Source organism: Salminus brasiliensis, chromosome 6, assembly GCF_030463535.1.
Source record: "Salminus brasiliensis chromosome 6, fSalBra1.hap2, whole genome shotgun sequence".
Taxonomy (NCBI): Eukaryota; Metazoa; Chordata; class Actinopteri; order Characiformes; family Bryconidae; genus Salminus; species Salminus brasiliensis.
This window is the reverse complement of record NC_132883.1, coordinates 12,126,015-12,144,937: the sequence shown is the minus strand read 5'-3', so window position 1 is coordinate 12,144,937 and position 18,923 is coordinate 12,126,015. Positions and strand designations below refer to the sequence as shown.

General features: G+C 41.2%; 1 protein-coding gene across 1 annotated transcript; it reads left to right on the top strand.

Moving 5' to 3' along the window:
* Positions 1 to 4,049: 4,049 nt before the first annotated feature.
* prdm2a (PR domain containing 2, with ZNF domain a) lies at positions 4,050 to 14,912 on the top strand. Its single transcript, XM_072681632.1, has 3 exons — positions 4,050 to 4,149; positions 6,584 to 6,685; positions 6,814 to 14,912. The coding sequence occupies exons 2-3, from the start codon at positions 6,667 to 6,669 to the stop codon at positions 11,481 to 11,483; spliced, it is 4,689 nt and encodes a 1,562-aa protein (XP_072537733.1). The 5' UTR covers positions 4,050 to 4,149; positions 6,584 to 6,666; the 3' UTR covers positions 11,484 to 14,912.
* The last annotated feature ends 4,011 nt before the right edge of the window (positions 14,913 to 18,923 follow it).

Sequence of the window (18,923 nt, the reverse complement as noted above, 5' to 3'; positions counted from 1 at the left end):
CATAGTGTGATACAAAGCATTCTTTGAACGATAGAAGAACCACTTTTGGTTCTATAAAGAACCATTTTTCAAGCAAAAGAACTTGACACTGGCTCCTTTAAATGTTTAAGAGGTTCTTTCACACATATTATTTTGTACAAAAAGGTTCTTTATGTAAAGAAAAGTGACTTTTTTATACAAAGAACCCTTTGTATTCTTGTGTTATTTCTAAGAGTGTTAGACAGAAGATTTGTAATCCAAAAGTAATCCGATTACACTACTTCACAATATTAATCCTTTCATTTACTTTACAATTACAATTGTTTAATCAGGCAATCTGTCGCAGAATACAGTCACCCTCCCAACCCTCTTCACTTCACCTTTCTGGCTTTAATGTTATGGCTGATTGGTGTACAGTGGGTATAATCTACACTGTAAGCAAAAAGGATTTTACATTGATTGTTTTATATTGATCTTATATTGATCTCTCTCTCTCTCTCTCTCTCTCTCTATATATATATATATATATATATATATATATATACAAGCATTTTTACATTTATACATAAAATCATCTATAATGGTTTTCCACCAATGTAAAGAACGTTTAACCAGACAAAGAACAATTTGTGTCCAAATGTTTTTTTAAGTTGTCAAAGTTCCAATTTACCAAAGAAACCATTAAAGAACACATTGCTGAGTATTGGCTTGGGGGTTCTCAAACCATCAAGGATCCCTTCTTGTGTGAAACATACATCACTGACCCCCACAGATTTTTGATAGGAGAATAAGCTTTTCTCTAATAATGCACCGCTTTTGGCTTTTGGCAAGTCGCTGAACTTTTTTTCTGAAGATTATTCCCATTAATCTAATGTTTGACAGAATCTTCTGTTGTGCTGGTGTAATCAGGGTGCTTTGTAATCAATGTACTCATGGCCTTGTTTGGTAGAAACTTGAGACAGATTACAGTTTGGTCTGCTGTCACTGTTCTTACGAAAAGCAAACTCTATGATGTCATCATTGTACTTGGAATTTAAAGATTGCTCAAGAAATGTAATAAGCGTAATAAGTTGTGTAATAAGTTGTGGTACATCATTGACTGATTTCAAAGTTTAAATCGTGCACCCTGACCATGGACATCACTTTGATAACCATTATTCTAGGCAATACTACTAATGGCAGAAAGTGCCTAACGTCAGAGGATAAAGAAATCCTTGAATCACTAAAGGGTAACTTTAACAGGAGAAGACAAAACTTCCAATACAGCTTTAAAGGTACCAAAGAATGGGTTTATTGAGTATTTTAATAGTAAGTATGTGACTTTAATTGGGGTGAGAATTTATGTTAGATGTAATTTAGCAAACCTATTTACAACTGCATTTTGTTTTGCTGCAGAAAGGAGGGGAAAAAATGATAAGCTCTGTTATAATCAGTGGACTAACTGATCTAACCAGTACAATTAATGTTCTAACCAGTAAAGTTACTGTTCTAAACAGTGAACTTACTGTCCTAACCAGTAAATGTCCTGTTCTAACCAGCACATTTACTATTCTAACCAGTAAAGTTACTGTTCTAAACAGTGAACTTACTGTCCTAACCAGTAAATGTCCTGTTCTAACCAGCACATTTACTATTCTAACCAGTAAACTTACTGTTCTAACCAGCACATTTACTATTCTAACCAGTAAACTTACAGTTCTAACCAGTAAACTTACAGTTCTAACCAGTAAACTTACTGTTCTAACCAGCACATTTACTATTCTAACCAGTAAACTTACTGTTCTAACCAGCACATTTACTATTCTAACCAGTAAACTTACTGTTCTAACCAGTAAACTTACAGTTCTAACCAGTACATTTACTATTCTAACCAGTAAACTTACTGTTCTAACCAGTAAACTTACAGTTCTAACCAGTACATTTACTATTCTAACCAGTAAACTTACTGTTCTAACTGGTATACTTACTGTTCTAACCAGTGAACTCACTGTTCTAACTGGTAAACCTACTGTTTACTGTTTGTGAGGTAAACTGTGTTCACACTATCTAAGACCTCGGAGTGAAATACTCACTTTTATAAACGAAGAGGTGTAATGATAAATATAACTGCTCTGTAAAACTTAAGCAATTATTTTATATCTTAAAAAGGAACCAAGAGTCACCATGATGAAGCAGATATTATTCATAGCACACACACACACACACACACACACACACACACACACACACACACACACACACACACACGCCCCATATTATTACAGACTGAAAGAGTGTGACCTCTAGTGGTTATCTATAAAAACAACAGGAAAGTGAGGACCACACAGATCTACCTAAATTATAGCTAGGGTAAAACAGCATACCGCGTCCTTAGGTGCCCTGGACCCTGTCGCCAGTTCACAGGTTGTCCTTTCTTGAATCATTTTCGGTATGTACTGACCACGGCATACCAGAAAAACCTCACAAGACCTGCCTGAAGTTTTGGAGAAGCTCTGACCCAGTCTTCTAGTCATCACAATTAGGCCCTTGTCAAAGTGGCTCAGATCCTTACGTTTGCACAATTTTCTCTGCTTTTAACACGTCACCTTCAAGAACTGACTGTTCACTTGCTGTCTAATATATCCCACCCCTTGACAGATGCCACTATAGATGAAGATAAGCAATGTTTTTCACTTCACCTGTCAGTAGTATTAATGTTGTGGCTGAGATGTATTTTTGTACTTACAAACAATAGTAAATGACATCACTAATAAAAGTAGGAACTATTTAAAACTATTTCAATCCAATTAATTATACTGATAAACCTGATTGAGGCCTTATTGATTTAATTAATGAACTAGAGTAGGTTCACAATCCCAGTCTACTGCTGCTCTTCCCAATGTTAATCTGGAGAACACCCAGCACATGAGGAGCTCACTAAAGAACACAGAAGAATCAAGGTATAGTGGATGGTAAGTACACATAGACACCATTATACATTGTGCACCTCCTCATTCTGTGTAATGGTAAGGAAAATATTTTCTTGGCACATGTTGGGCCTATTAACACCAATTAATCATCGCTTGAATGCTACAACCTATTTGAGTATTGTTGCTGATCATGTGCAACCCTTGCAACCCATGACCATACCTTACCCATCTTGTAACGGCTACTTCCAACATGATAACGCACCATGTAACAAAGCCAAAGTGGCTTTCCTGACCATGACAGTGAGCTCAGTGTTCCTCAGTTGCATTCCCAGTCACTGGATATGAATCCAATAGAACAGATTTGAGAGATGACTGAATAGGAGATTCACAGCATGAAGGTGCTCCTGAAACATCTGCAAGAAAAAAGAGGGAGAAAAATCCATATTACATTGAGGACACATGTTGATAATTTATAGTTTAAAATACAATACAATACAACAAAATTTAAAATGAAATTGGGCTTATAACTAGCAAGTATGACTTTAATAGGATGTCACTCTAAAGCAAAAACAAATGGTTCAAGTTAGTTTCTGTGTAAAGTGCAGGATTGCAGTTAGGTTAGGGCTGGAAACCTCTGGCCTGCAGGCTGCTCCAATGACAGAGCCCTGGGCCACTGGAAACTGAGCTGGCCCAGATCAGGATTTATGATAATTACCATATCACATATATAGTTCCACTGTATATTACTATTTACCAGTGGCTTAAAACGACATTTCAATAAATAAATCATAAAATTCATGAATATAGTATTTTATATATATCCTTTAATGAAATTTTAAACAACAAATCCACCAATATATTCAATACATTTAATAAGGCATTAAATAACAATACTATGTTACTATGTCCCATGTAAACCACGGGAGATTATCGTTAAGGGCTATTTCTGTTTATTTTCTGAATAATATTGAATCAAATGATTGTTTATTCTTTATATATGTCGAATATGTGGTTACTTAAAGTATATCTAATGTATTTAATGACCGATATATGAATTATGACAGTGTCCTCCGCATGTTTCTCCCTCCAAGTTCTGATGTTGAAATGTGAGCATGTGCTGCGCGCATGCGCCGTAGACGCTGCGCGCTCTGCAGCGACAACCTTAAGAAGCATTAGCTTTTAGCCACCGGCCCGGGGACTGCAGCAGCCTCAGCCCAGGTTCCTGCCCACATGAGAGCGGCCAGCAGCTACAGGACAGTCGGTAAGCAATGCGCGGGCACGCTACTGCCTACTCTACCGCCATGCTGCTGTAAAAAAAAAAAAAAAAAAAAAAAAATGGACCCTCGGCGTGAAGCCACGTTCACCGCAGTGGTGGTCACCAACATCTTGTTTATACAGCACAGCCATTCATCACAGTCTCGACGGGACTCGGGACCACCTAACAAGACTCTAAATGATCGGCTGCTTTAATTCCGTACAGCAATAGCTGATAAAGCCAGTGCAGTGTTTTTCTGCCGTTGCATGAGTCAGCTTAGCGCGGATGATTATGTGCGTCTGGCTGGCCATGACCTTCCTTCCAGACTGCGCCCGGCGGCCGTGCCAGCGCTGCCTTTATTTAAACAGGCTGTCGGCCACAGCCGCAACATGTGTGTGTGTGTGCGCGCGCGCGCGTGCGTGCGTGCTTGTGTGTTGCACCTGAAGCAGTAGAATAAACGTCCTCCCTGCTGTAGATCACGTTAGATCCTAATTCGACTTCAGATTCGACCAATATTGCACTGAATTCACATTTTTACATATAGCCCCGTTATGAGCGCTGCTGAATGCTATGCCAGTAAGAGGGTACCTCAGAAAACAACATGCGTAGCCGGCCCACCCCACATAGCACAAGGTTGGAGAGCTGACGGCGTCATTTCTACGCCTGCACGGATGGTGCCCTCTTCAGATTAGCTTGATCATAATATGGCGTACCATCGCTGATAATAAGCCTTCCCCTGCATCAGCAAGTCTAATAGGGCAGAGAGAAGGTGTCTTTCAAATGGAAGTGCTACACTGACCTGCTCTACGACACTGACAAGATCTAGCCCACTTTACTTCAGCTGGCTAATGGTTACTGGCGAATGGTGGACGTAGCAGGCTGCTACTCTATGTAGGCCACTATATTATACTACATTATTATCGCATAATAAGCATGTAGTCCACACATACACTGTAAACATTGTTTCAGTTCAGTTCAGTTGAAAGACATGTCAGGTGGTATAAGCTATACATTCATCTCAAATAAAAGCTTGGGATTAAGAAATGCAAAGCAAAATTAAAAGGCCATATGTTTGCAGATACATGATGTGTCCATTTTTTTTTTGTGGAGGCATTCGATCATGAGAGCTTTAGTGAAGTCAGGTAATGATAACGGATGATTAGTTATAGGTAAAAATCCCACTCAAACGTATCCTATTGCTGAAGTTCCACTGCTCCACTGTCCCCCAGCCCAGTGATGTGAGGCTTTACACTCCTCTGTCCACCGGATGGCTTTGGGCATGGTGACTTTAGACTCCAGAGCGTTCTGTTATATTAAAAATGCTTTTCTATGGCAGTTAAACAACTATATGTCTGCATCAGTAATGGGCGCACTGTAAAGTAGAGTGTCTGGGTACCATTGTATGTATAGTGTTGCAAAGTAAAGTTAAATCAACATTGATTTTTGTCATTTTACAATTCAGCCTAAAACTGTTGAATCGGTGTCATAAATCCATGTCGATTCAGTGGTGAAGTGCTCAAACTATTCTACGCTGAATCAACACTTAAAACACAGAGCTAGAAGGTCTTTCAACTATGATTCAGCTGTTCTAAACATTGATTTATGTTCATTTAATAAATCATTACTTATAATTTGATTATGATTACAATACCATGAATGTAATAAGCAATAACAGCCGATAATAACTAATAACTAAAACCATCAAAAATGACCATTGACCACATTATCATTGATTTAAATCTTATTTTTTCTGCTGTCTGGTTCTGATTTATTGGGATTGACAGCTTTTTTACTTGTTGCAACAGTTTCACATTGTTCTGAGGACTAAAAATGAGTTTTCTTAAATGCACAATGTCCATAGGAAGATTTGTAAGTATGGATCTCAGCTCCACTCACCATATAGGATCACTTTTCAGTTCTATAATCACAGACTGCAGTCCCTCTGTTTATCTGTATACTTTTTTAGCCTCTTGACACATGGTGGTGGTGTGCTGGTGTGTTTGGCATTGGTATGTGTGGACCCTACACAGTAGTGCTGTTGGGACTTTTTAAAACACATCAGTGTCACTGCTGGACTGAGAATAGTCCACCAACCAGAAATATCCAGGCAGCAGCATCCTGTGACCTCAGATGAAGGACTAGAGGATGACCAACATAAGCTGTGCAGCAACAGATGAGCTTCTGTCTCTTCTGTGACTTTACATCTACAAGGTGAAACAGCTAGGTAGGGGTGTCTAATGGAGTGGACTGTGAGCGGACACTCAGCTGTACCTCTGGCAAAGACACAGATGGACTACAGTCTGAAATGATAGAATTACAGAGTGCTCCTATATGGCAAGTGAAGCTGATTTAATGGAGCGAGTTTATTCCAAACCATGCATGGTCATGATACTCTGACTGTGTGTGTGTGTGTGTAAATGTGAATCATTCTATCTCTCAGGTAATAGGAAATCTTAATAATAACACAACAGTGGGAGACTGTAGAAGCTGAATAGGTGGGTGAGAGAGGCCAGTGGGACAGACATGTGGGATCCCAAGAATGGTAAGTAAAGAGTGCTGCCAGCATTATACAGCATGAAGGAAACACATGATACATCAGCAATGTTCAAGTTAATATATGTCTTATATGTTAATATATATTCAATTATTTGTATTTTTCCTCTGTTCCAGCCGTGAATGCAGAGGAACTGTCTTCGTCAGCGAAGCAGCAACAGCAGCCTATAATTTTGCAAAGCCCCACTGAAAATCAAATGCCTTCTCTGAATAGGGACACTCCTCCCTCGGGGCAGAAGAGAGAGAGTGAGACAGAAGGAGGCACTGATGAGATGATGGAAAACACTGTGGATGATCAGAGCACCTTGCAGGTACAGAGGACCAGCTGCCCATCTGTAGAGACCGTGTCCTTGCTAATTAGTGATGTAACAAACCAAATTGCATCTTGTGAGACAGAGGACTCGGGAGTTCACAAACAGGACTGTGGATCAGTACTTCCATTGTATGAAGCAGATGCTGACCCTGATTATGACGCTGATGGTGACCTTCAGCGCTTGTGTACATTTTCCTGTAAGCACTGTCAAAAACGGTTCACAACCAGGCAAGGCCTGGAGCGGCACTCGCATGCCTCAACATCCTGCAACACACAAACTTTTAGGTGCCGACACTGCCGGAAGTCCTTCAGTACGCAGTTTGGGCGCCGACGACACGAGAGAAGACATGATAACTCAAATAGAAGGACAGGTAGTTTGAGAGTCAATCCATCTTCTTCAGGTGAGGGACACACTCAGGGGATCAAATCTTCCCAAGAGAGCAACCAGAGCGTCCGAACATCACAAACTACTACACAGTCTCCTGTGCCTGATTCCGAAGGAAGAGGTGACTCAGATGGAAGTGGAGAGACCAAAACCCTTTTTGCCTGCAAGTACTGCAAAAAAGCTTTTGGAACTCACACCAACTTGCGAAGGCATGAGCGCAGGATTCATGAGCGCCATCTCTTACCCAGGGGAGTCCGTCAAAAAGTTACAAGTAGTCAGGAGCGTCAGGGCAGTCAGCAGCCTGGTGGGCAGTCTGAAGCCTCTTCAGCTGCCAGTAAACAGCGTGGGGAGGGAGGTGAGCAGCAGGAGGAGGAGTTTATGGTCGATATCTCCAGCAACATCTCTGAGAACCTCAGCTTCTACATTGATGGGAAAATAATCTCAACCAGTGCTGTCACTAACTGTGAAGTGATGGAGGTGAATTCAGCTGCTGCTGCTGTGATTGGTCTGGATGCCTTGATCATCAGTCCGGCTCAAATTACGCAAGCTCTTAAAATAGAGACTAATGACTGCAGCATGACCTCTGACCTCTGTGGCCAGCCCTCTGGCAAAAGAAGGACATCTACTCCACCACTACTGCCCCAAATAAAAACTGAACTGGAATCTGAATCTATCTTGACAACATCTTCCTCTGGACCTACAGTGATTGGTACAGTTTTGCCCCAGCCCTTAGAGACCATTGTTCTACAAAAAGAGAAGACTATATATTTGTCTCCAAAGCTAAAGCAGCTCCTACAGAACCAGGACAGCAGTAAGTCCTTTGCTCTGATCGGTGATGGGCAAAAACTCTGTCCGCCTTTACCACTCACACTGTTACCTGCTGGAACCAGTAGGTTTAAGCGAAGGACAACGTCTCCACCCAGCTCTTCACAGCAAAGCAGTGCATCTGGCGTGAAAACCACTCCGACACAGGAGAGCGTTTCTCCTCCCCCCAAGGTGCAAAAGACAGAGAGTCACTGCACATCTCCCGCGATAAACTCATCTAAAAAAGATGAAACGGCAACTTTGAATCCAGACACCAATGATGCTACTGTCATTCAGCAGGTTTTGCCATTGGACTGCTCTACATCAGGGACTGGTGGAAGGTCATGCAATCAGCAGCCACTGGACCTTTCCAATGCTATGGGTAAGCGAAACAGTGAGGTCTTAGCTGAATGTGTTTTGGATCTCAGCACAAGCAGAAAGAGTACAGAGTCTGACTCAACAGAAAGCTCAGCCTCCCAGACACCAGTTAAGCGGATTAAGCCCAACTCAAGCATGTTGGAGAAAGTCTTGCTGAACCAGTACGCTGGTGTAGATGTCCCAGCACCAGCAGATGCAGGGACCCTAAATGCTCCTGTAGTAACCGATCTTGCAGTAATGGCGGTGTCTGAGCCCATTTCAGCTAACCCTGAAAGGGTTGTGTTTGAGTTGTCTCTGCCCTCTTCTTCTGCAATGAACACAAGCCCGCATCCACTAAACCCTGCTGTCCTGCAGACTACCCCTGCAGCCCAGCTCCTCTCAGCTCCCGCTTCATCCACTGCAGTGCCCACTGAGGTACTACCATCAGTACCAATATCCATACCTAATCAGGAACTTTTCTCCCTCTGCTCTACTGCCCAGTCTTTCATCCCTATAGTGCCTACAACAACTGTAGAAGTCCCTGTTGAGAATTCCTTGCCAGCATTTAATGTATCACTTCCTGATTGGCTTAATTCTGCATCTGGAAGCGTGACCCATGCACTCATACCTACAACGCCACCTCTAAGTTTACAAAGTCCTCAGTTTCTGACCGATCCTTCTGTGTGTGATCTAGCACAAAGGACATTGGTTGTAGATTCTGTCTTGTCACCTGATGCACAGATATTCTCTCCTTCCCTGTCAGTCAACCAGTCAAACTTTACCTCCTTAAGTTTTCCTCCCAACGTGGTTGTTATTGAGTACACAGTTGCTCTGGAGTCATCTGATGCTGCCCCTGTCCTTCAAGCTAATGCTGTTCACTCTCTCTCTGATCACACTCCACCAGATCACACTAAACCAGAAGAGCTTCATGCCTCACCCCAACCCCAGGCTGCTACCAATGCACCATCCGCTCCTGAACTGCAACAGGCTGGCACTCTTGACCCTGTTGCTCAAGACATGGCCTTGCACTCATCAACTACTGCAGTCTTATTAGGGAATCCAGCAACTACAGTTGAGCTGTCTTCTTCCCCCAGTGTTCCAGGAATTGTAGAGACACAAGTGGAGCCTGCAGACACTTCACCTTGCTTGGTTAATCTTACAACAGAAACTCCAGACACCTCCGCAGAGGAGAACCCTGTTAGTGAGGAACCATCAAACCTGCTTCCTCTGTGCAAGCGCTTTATGTGTAATGCTTGTGATGAGCCCTTCCAGTCAATGAAGGGTCTGAGTCGGCACATTGGTGAGCACTCGGACACTTGGCCGTATAAATGTGAGTTTTGTGTGCAGTTGTTTGAGAGTGAAACTGGCCTACTAGAGCACCGCTCCAGTTATCATGGCATTGGTAAAATCTATGTCTGCCGAATATGTTCCAAAGAGTTTGCCTTTCTTTGCAACCTAGAGCAGCATCATCGAGATGTACATCCTGGTCAGGAGTGCTCACACACTGAGGTGGAAAATGGTAAATTAAGACCAGAAAATCACAACAGTCCAGTCAAGACTGAGACTGGGACCCCAGTGTACCCTACAAAAGACAAAATTCACCAGTTATTAAAACCAGCTGTAAAAGAAGAGTATGACAATGATTCTGACAACACTACTGAGGAGCTGTACACCACCATCAAGATCATGGCATCTGAAGGGGTCAAGCCCAAAGGTACAGATGTGCGGCTCGGCATTAACCAGCATTATCCAAGTTTTAAGCCCCCTCCTTTCCCATACCACAACCGAACACCAGCCACAACAACTACTGCGACGGCCACAAACTTCACCACCCATAACATCCCACAGACCTTCAGCACTGCAATTCGCTGCACCAAGTGCGGCAAGAGCTTTGACAACATGCCCGAACTGCACAAGCACATATTAGCTTGTGCTAATGCTAGTGACAAAAAGCGCTACACTCCCAAAAAGAACCCTATACCACTTAAGCAGTTTGCAAAAGCGCAAAACGGAGTTTTGTCGCCGGCTAGGGGAGTCAACAGTAGACAGAATGTGTCTCAAAAGATTGGACAGCCAAAAAAGCTCAGTTGCCAAGAGCCAGCAGCTAAGGTGAGGCTGAATGTTCACGGTAAGAAGAAATCTGTGTGGGTTCAGAGAGGTAGACAAGTGGGAAGGAAAGGTTCACAGGAGGATCAGGAGGTTTACGTCTGTCCTCACTGTAGCAAGGAGTTCACTTACCACGCTAGCCTGAAGAAACATATGGTGGTCAGCTGCCCTATGAAACCTGTGTGCAACAAGAAGTCCAAAAAAAGGAAAGGCAGTGTGGCCCCAGCGCAGGAGAACAATGGGAGTATCCGTACACGAGTTGCAGCAGAAATAATACTGAAACAACGAAGATCAAACCACGGACAGAAAATCTTTAAAAAACCACAGATCAACGAATCCGGTTCAGCCAATAATGCCACTCTAGCACTTAAAGCTCATGATGGCAAGAGGAAAATTCTTGTGCATAATTTTAGGCCTAAAAGATCTGACGTTCTGTCAACCTCAGCGGTTCACCTCAGTAAAAAAAGTAAACACGTTCTAATGGAAGGCATTCAGTCACCACAGACCTTGCACAAGTCTCCTACAATGCATGGAAAATCTCAGCAGCCCAGCCACAGGGTTCAGGGCATGGTGAGGGAAATGAAGCAGAGAGAGATGGATGTTAAGCTTCAACCCAGGACGGAGGAACGATTCTCTCAGAGGGGGAAAGAAAGGACGGAAAGGCCCATTACTCGCAGTCTACAGCAGGTTAATGCCACAGTTAACACTGTGGCTAATGCTACCAACAAAAAGGCTAACACAATTACTCTAGCCAAACACCCTGTCCAGACTGACAGTCAGACCGTTACTGCAATTCCAGAAGTAATAGAGTCAAAGAAATAGTCTGACAGTATCTTAGAAGATGGACAAAAAGCTATTATTAATTTTAATCTCAAAGGTTCTGTTTTATCTGTAAATATGTGACCTTTTTATCTGGAAACTTTAACACTATAAGATGAATGACTGTAAGAGGATTGTGATTTCTTTTGTGAAATGTGTTGCACAGGATGCCCTTTAAGTCTATAGGGTTATTGTTTATTTATGAAAACTTTAATATGATGTCTTATAACTGGAATTATGTCCAGAAAATGGGATTTTGACAAAAGCATCCATAACCCACACAAGCTTGTTGTGTGCTCATTCCTATTCCTAGTGCAAGATTGGGAAACACTTTGTGAACCTCTATCAGGGGCACTGTGAAACTATTTCCCACACAGGTTGTTTTTCATTATTTAGAGCAGTGACTGTAGAAAACATGGACAACACAATGTTTCTCAAAAGAGAAGCAACTACAGGTCTAGCGCCTCTGCTGGCTGGTTGCAGTATGAACTGTAGCTCCCCCATCTCCATATGTTTCAATGGCAAAACAGCCTCTCATCTCATTTCCTCCTCTAAACTGTTTCCATCTCCAGTGTCTAATTCTAATATTGGCACATTTTTAAAAATCAGCCTTGGATGGAAGAGACTATCTGCAGGACCTGGATAACACCCTGTCTGTTCAATATATGGAGTAGCTGAGTTGTGGTGTAGTGAAATATTACACTTACTGGATAAACTGGGTAGCCAGGGTGAAAATCTACTCTGTCTCTGCACTGTAAGCTCAGTGAAGGCAGTCTGAGACACACTTGGTCTGAGAGAAGAGGGTGGGTGTACCAAATGTGTAGACGAGTCTTGCACCGCTTCTGGTCTCCACTGGGCAGACTGGTTGACATGGCAGACATTGGCTTCATTTCTACAGAATGGAAGGTAATGGAACCACAATGTCCATGTGTTCTACACTCATTGATTTAGAGCAGATGAAAAATGCAATGATACATGTCATGTATCACATTAATGCCGTAGAACTGTCATTTCTACTGAATGAATAGGTCACTTGTCTAGAACATAAGTGAACAGTTTACTCATGATTCCCCCCCCCAAAAAACAGCAAATGTGGCAGTGACAGTGCAGGAAAGCTAGTGGCCCTTAGCTACCATGATTTTATTTGCTTAAAACAGGTCACTATGAGTTTAGACTCATTACTAGTAACGTTAGCATGTTTGGAGAAGGATTTCTTCTTATTCCAACAAGAATACCCCCAGCCCACCCCACCTTCGGCAGGTGTTCATAAAGCATGTGTGATAAATGTTGTTAATCTGTCTGTCCACTGTCTATATTAATCCTAAAACCCCAGAAAGTTCTCTTGCTTCATGTATATCAACATTGGACAATACTGATGTTCAGGCTTAGTTACAACAGAGTGACCTGTTACCATGTGCAAAAACAATAGCATGATCATTGCACTGGCCGCAGGCTGGGTTACTACAGTTTCTAGAGTGTTTTTTTGTGCAAAAAAATGTTGACATTTATACTGGAAATTCCATTTATTCAGATAGCTATTTTTGTTTCGTGAATTGTTCTCATGCACTTTATAGATCGCTGTCTGTGTTGTATCAGACTAGTTGCAATACTAGGTTATTAATGGACTATTTCAGTTGTTTATTAAGGTTAAAGTTTAATGTAAGGCAAAGGAATATATATATATATATATATATGTATGTGTGTGTGTGTGTTTGTGTGTCCGTAAGTATCCTTATTCCTGATCAGTTAATGCAATATTTTTCTTAAACCCCTTGAATTAAGTCTGAATGTCAAATCCAAATACTTTACAGCTAGAGGGGTATAAAGCCCCCCAGCATTGAGCTGTGGAGCAGTGGAACTGTTTTCTCTGGAATGATGGTGCTCCATCCAGTATTTTTGGGATGAGTTGAGGATGAGTTGGGGTGATCAACCAACATCCTGACCTAACTAACACTAATGCAATCAAATCCGCAAAGGTCCAAAATCTAGTAGAAAGCCCTCCCTGGACAGTAGAGACGGACCTTTGATTCCAAAATCATATATATATATATTCCTTGATCAGTCACCTATTTGTCCTAGTTCAGTTGATTAACTTATTAATATGCTGTAACTGGTGTTCATTTTCATATGTATTAATGTGGTGGCTGGTAGACTTGGTTTGCTGTAGACTTGGTTTCTACCCTCCTAACTGGTTCAGGCTAATGCATGCTGTGGTCTCACTGAAAATGAAAGCGTGAACATTGCTGTGTCAGCATTACTGCGTCACACTAGAAATTGGCGCAAGTAACCTCGTAAACAGGCGGCTGTCCCAATAATGAAAGTCATTAACCTTATTGAAAATTTCTTTATATGGCGATTTATTTATTTATTTATTTATTTATTCATCTATCCTGCTACAAACAGGTAGATATAGTCATATTTACTTATATGGCTTTTAATATAATTAAAAGAGAAGCTCTTAAAAGTATTTATTGTTTCAGTTGAATAGTTGCAGCAGGGAAGTAATATTTCAAACTTGAATGCTTTGAAGGTATTCTATGATTTGCACTTTTTGTCAACTATAATCAACATCTTTCGGTAACATCATGTAAGAAAAGCCTTAAAGGTGTCTGCAGTTTGAATTAAGTCTTTTTTTGCGCTTTAGAGAAACAAGAGAAAGCGCTGGCGTTAGATGATCAAGACGCACTGTAAAATCACCAGTGTTGGAAAAACAATTTGTGATTTTTGAAAAAAAGATTATGCCTGGTCTGAATGACTCTATTAACAATTGTATGTAGCCCAAGACTAATGTTAATCTGTGTGCAACAGCCCTCATAGAGGTAAACTCCATAGGGGCTCATTGTAAACTGATGGTCTCACTGTGTAGTGTTGAGAGAATGTAATGGGTCGTAAAGGGTAAATGAACGGTTGTAAGGGTTTGTAATAATGTTTACATTAAGGTTGATTATATGAAAATGGCTGTTACCAAAGCCGGATCATTTTTTGACGAACGAGTTGAAGTTTTGTTTTTTCAAATAACAAAAACAACTTCCAGAATCGGTGTACATTATCACCTACGTGCTTAGCTGATCATTAATATTTGTCAAAAAGTGCACTGACGCTCGGCTGCTAGCCCACAGAAGAAATGACTATTGATATGATTTACAGTGAAGATGCTTTAATGTCAGATGATCTGGTTTTAATTGAAGAATAGAGGTTTTTGCACCTTGTCAATCAGCACAAAAATGTCTGCTCTTTCTCATGACCATGATTTTTATGTACTGGGCCTAAAGGTAAAGCTGTGAACTACTGGGATTTCAGAATCCTAATTTACATGAAATGTGTCTGTGGAAAACTACTTGATGTTAACATCCAAAACATGTCTATGTTTGAACCTCAGTGCAACTTTTGAAATGCTGTTATGTATGTTGGAATAAACTGCTCTGTGATAAACTGGGATCAAGGCCTGTCCATACACAGCATGTTATTAAAAAATGAAAAGGGCTTGAACTGAGGACTGAGTTTCTTGCTGTAAGCAGTAAAAGCAGTCATTTAGGGCCCCTGAGCCTCAACAGTCCCTGTAGGTGTGTAGTCTTTGTTTCTGTTGCTGTTTTTGCTTGCTGTCTGTTAATAATTCAAAAAATCAAGAACGCAGAAACAGTGCAAATGCCACTTAAATACATGTGAATAGTTTTTTGTTTTTTTTTGGTATTCATTCATACGGGTAATACACACCTGTTACATTAAGCTCACTGACAGGTCAAGTGAGAAACATGGATATTATCTTCATCTACAGTGGCATGTGTCACGGGATGGGATATATTAGGCAGCAAATGAACAGTCAGTTCCTAGGGGTGATGTGCTGTTAAAAGCAGGACAAAACGGGAAAGCATAAGGATCTGGGACACTTTTGCATGGGCCCAATCGTTATGACAAGACAAAACTGGATCTCCAAAACATCAGGTAGGTCTTGTGAGGGGGTTTTTTTCTCCCAAAAGTTTAAAGAAAGGAGAACTGGTGACAAGATCATAGGTGCCTAAAGTTCACTGGTGCGATCCATAGAGGCCCCACTGCAAAATTTAAAGGACTTAAGGATCTGCTGCTAATGTCCAGGTGCCAGACATTACCACAAGATGCTTTTAGAGGCCTTGTGGAGTCCGTACATCAAATGGTCAGATCTGTTATGGTGGCACAAGAGGGAATTACTCAATATTAGACAGATGAATTAAAGAATTTGGTGACTGCTTTGCATTTTCACATATAAAATAATATGACTTGATAAGGTGGGCTCTGGGCTTCCACGTGTTTAGAAATGGCCCTGTCTGCAAATAAAAACTTATGTAACAATTACTTTAGCTTTAAAATATGCTTTTCACTCTTCAATATATACATGGAAACCAAGCCATATGTGCAGCCTCTTTTAAATTCATTATTTAGGGAAGTAATTTACATTACAGGGTCAGCATCATCATCGCCTATTCAGCCTACAGAAGGTTTGCCCATTCACTTTAATGAGAATGAGTAACGGGGGGAGGTCAAACGATCAGTCTTAGTAAAATTCTGCACATCTTTGACTCAATGAATTTTTTTTCTGAGCGAAACATTGGGAAAAACAATAAAAATGAGGTGTATTTGATTAACATAATAATAATAATAATAATAATAATAATAATAATAATAATAGTTTATTTTTTATATATGTTTATATATCATATATAATTAAACATTGTTTTTATTCATTTATTATTATTCCTTAATAATACGAATTGTACTTTTTTTTTAATTCCTCCCTTTACCCACGAATTAGCGCCCCTGGCTTTCAGGTGCTGAACTGCAGGTCTCCTCTTCCACATAAAGAAGTACGTTGTGAACGAAGGGACAGCTCGAGTTACTCATTCATTTGCGAGAGAGTTCACGCAGTACTGTAGTAATGGATGTTTTAGGAAAATTCACCTTAATTAACAAACTTTTTTATGAAGTAATTAATTATTTAACGTTACTACGATTTAGGAAAACCCACCCCATGTAAAAATGAATCCTGACTGGTTCTGGTAAATAAAGACACAACATGTCACAAGCAGGCCTAACAAAATATAAATATAAATATAAAAATAAATTAATTAAATTAAATGCAGGTTATAGACCTGATTTGGATGAATGAATGATAATGAAGTGGCTTCCAGTATGGCATTGTCCAACCTGCTAAACGTCCTATAAACGTATTATAATTATAACCTTTATAATCACACGTTCACATTTTATCATTGTGTCTGTGAGGATTTTAAATGGGAAAACGTGCCTGTACATTTTACAAGCAGTGCTCTAGTCCTGTCTCTGCGCAGTTGCCTTGCATTGCCAGCAGATGGCAGTCTGCAGCTGCTGTACTGTAAAGAAGGACTATCCAACTGCTGGAGGTTTGATTGCGTTAGCAGATAGGACGCTCCCTCAAATGACCATGCGGCAGTATTGTTTGTTTTTCGAGCTAACACATATATAAATACATAAGTAAATATAACGAATTAATCGACTTATAACACATAATTGTATAGACTGTTAAAACACCCCGAAGCACTAATAGTGGATAATCATAACACCATCTCATCTGGACGACGCAGTCAAGCATTTCCTTTAGTCTCCAGCAGGTGGCAGCACTGCTTCGGCCTAGACATAGTCATAGAGCACACCAGATTTAACACCACAACCACTTTAATCACACTGTCACATTGGGTTTGTTGAGCAATGTTTATTTCATCACTATAATCTTTGTATAACTGGGTCTCAGAGTCGTTTTTTTTTTAATACAGCACAGATTACATTAAAATCCACTTGAATTATTCTGGATTGCTACTGGATTTTGACGCTGATTAAATATATTGTAGATGGCACATTTAGGCATCCTCATGTTTGTACTCTGAACATCTGGACTTTGCAGTTGTGTAGTTCTGTAGTTCAGGGATTTGAGACATGGCTTTTAGACGTCTGCAGATTGACCGTGCATTTCTGATTGTAGGGCCTTTACCTCATTTGGGCCCAGAAAGGCATTTGTTAGGTTCAGCTCGTGCGTGTTTGTCCGTGGAGCAGCTCCACAGGGCTTTCATGAAAAGAGGAGGAAAACGGAATGCGAGGCTAATAATGCTCCGACCAGCCGGTGACGTGCTGGGCGCTGATTGGCTGAGGGATCTGGCACGGCTTTTGATTTATGTGTTTTGTCAGCGAGGGGCGGGGCCACTGAACCGTGGAGCAACTGAAGCCTGTGGAAATGTGCACTGAATGTGAATCCAAAACCCTGTCAGTGTGGCCGCATCCTAAACTGCGCCCTGCTCCCTACATAGTGCACGACGTAGGTGATGAAATGACGACTTCCCAAACCGAGCAACGTGTTATGTGTAATAGAAAGCATTCTGGGGTTCAGGCGTAGGCTACACCACTCTTTACTAATCATTTGGCACTTACTTCATGTTGGTGTACTACATAGGGCACTCCATAGGGAGCATAGGGAGCCATTTAAGACTCTAATAGCTGTACTAAAGCTAAAGCTGCGGGTTATAGTCAAATGTGTAACTCTGCATCAAGTATATATATATATAAATATAGTTTTATATATAAATGCAATTCATCGTTTAAAGTCCAGATCAAATTGGAGTCTGTTGGTCTTCTCAGTGTGACTGAGGTAGCGTAACCCCACAAGAAGACCGGTCTATTCCGGTTGGCTATTGGTCAAATGTGACATCATGAAAAATACCCCACCCCCATCCATCTACTGCCTGCAGTGCGTGAAAGCGCACACACACACACACACACACACACACGGTATAAACAAAACAAAGCTGGGTATTTTTTGTCGTACCACTATTTCCCCAACGAAGGTCACATGAGTTCCGCTTCCATGTCTTCTCATTCATTTTCACATTAAATGTCTCACAAACACAGGGTCGACTTCCTAAAGAGTTGTTAGCTAAAACACACTGCATCTTTTTTTGAGTCCACAACAGGAGCATCTCTGCTAATGTTGTAATAATAATAATAATAATAATAATAATAATAAAACAGTACATTTAAAACACTCGTTTCTTAAACCCAATGCACTCCAAAACAATCACCAAGACAGCATATGTGATCATTACAACCACAGCACGAGACAGATGCATCACAGCATCACAGCAGACTGATCAGCACTACGGATCAATATCGTGCAGCAGTGTCCTCGTAACGCAGCCACGGATCTTCCCTCTGTTTTACTTCTGTAGACTTCAGCAGCATAAAGTGAGACCCCAAACCCGCCCAAACCCGGTCTGAACCGGTTCTGGGGAAGAGCGCGCGCTCCCGGTACGCCCCCTCTCGTCACGCGCCAAAAAAACACAACGCGGAGCAGCACCTCTCTCCATTCGCTCAAAGGCTGCCTTAGACACGCGAGCCTCCGCGCATTAACTGCTCTGATTGGTCCAGGCGCTCCAATCGCCGGCG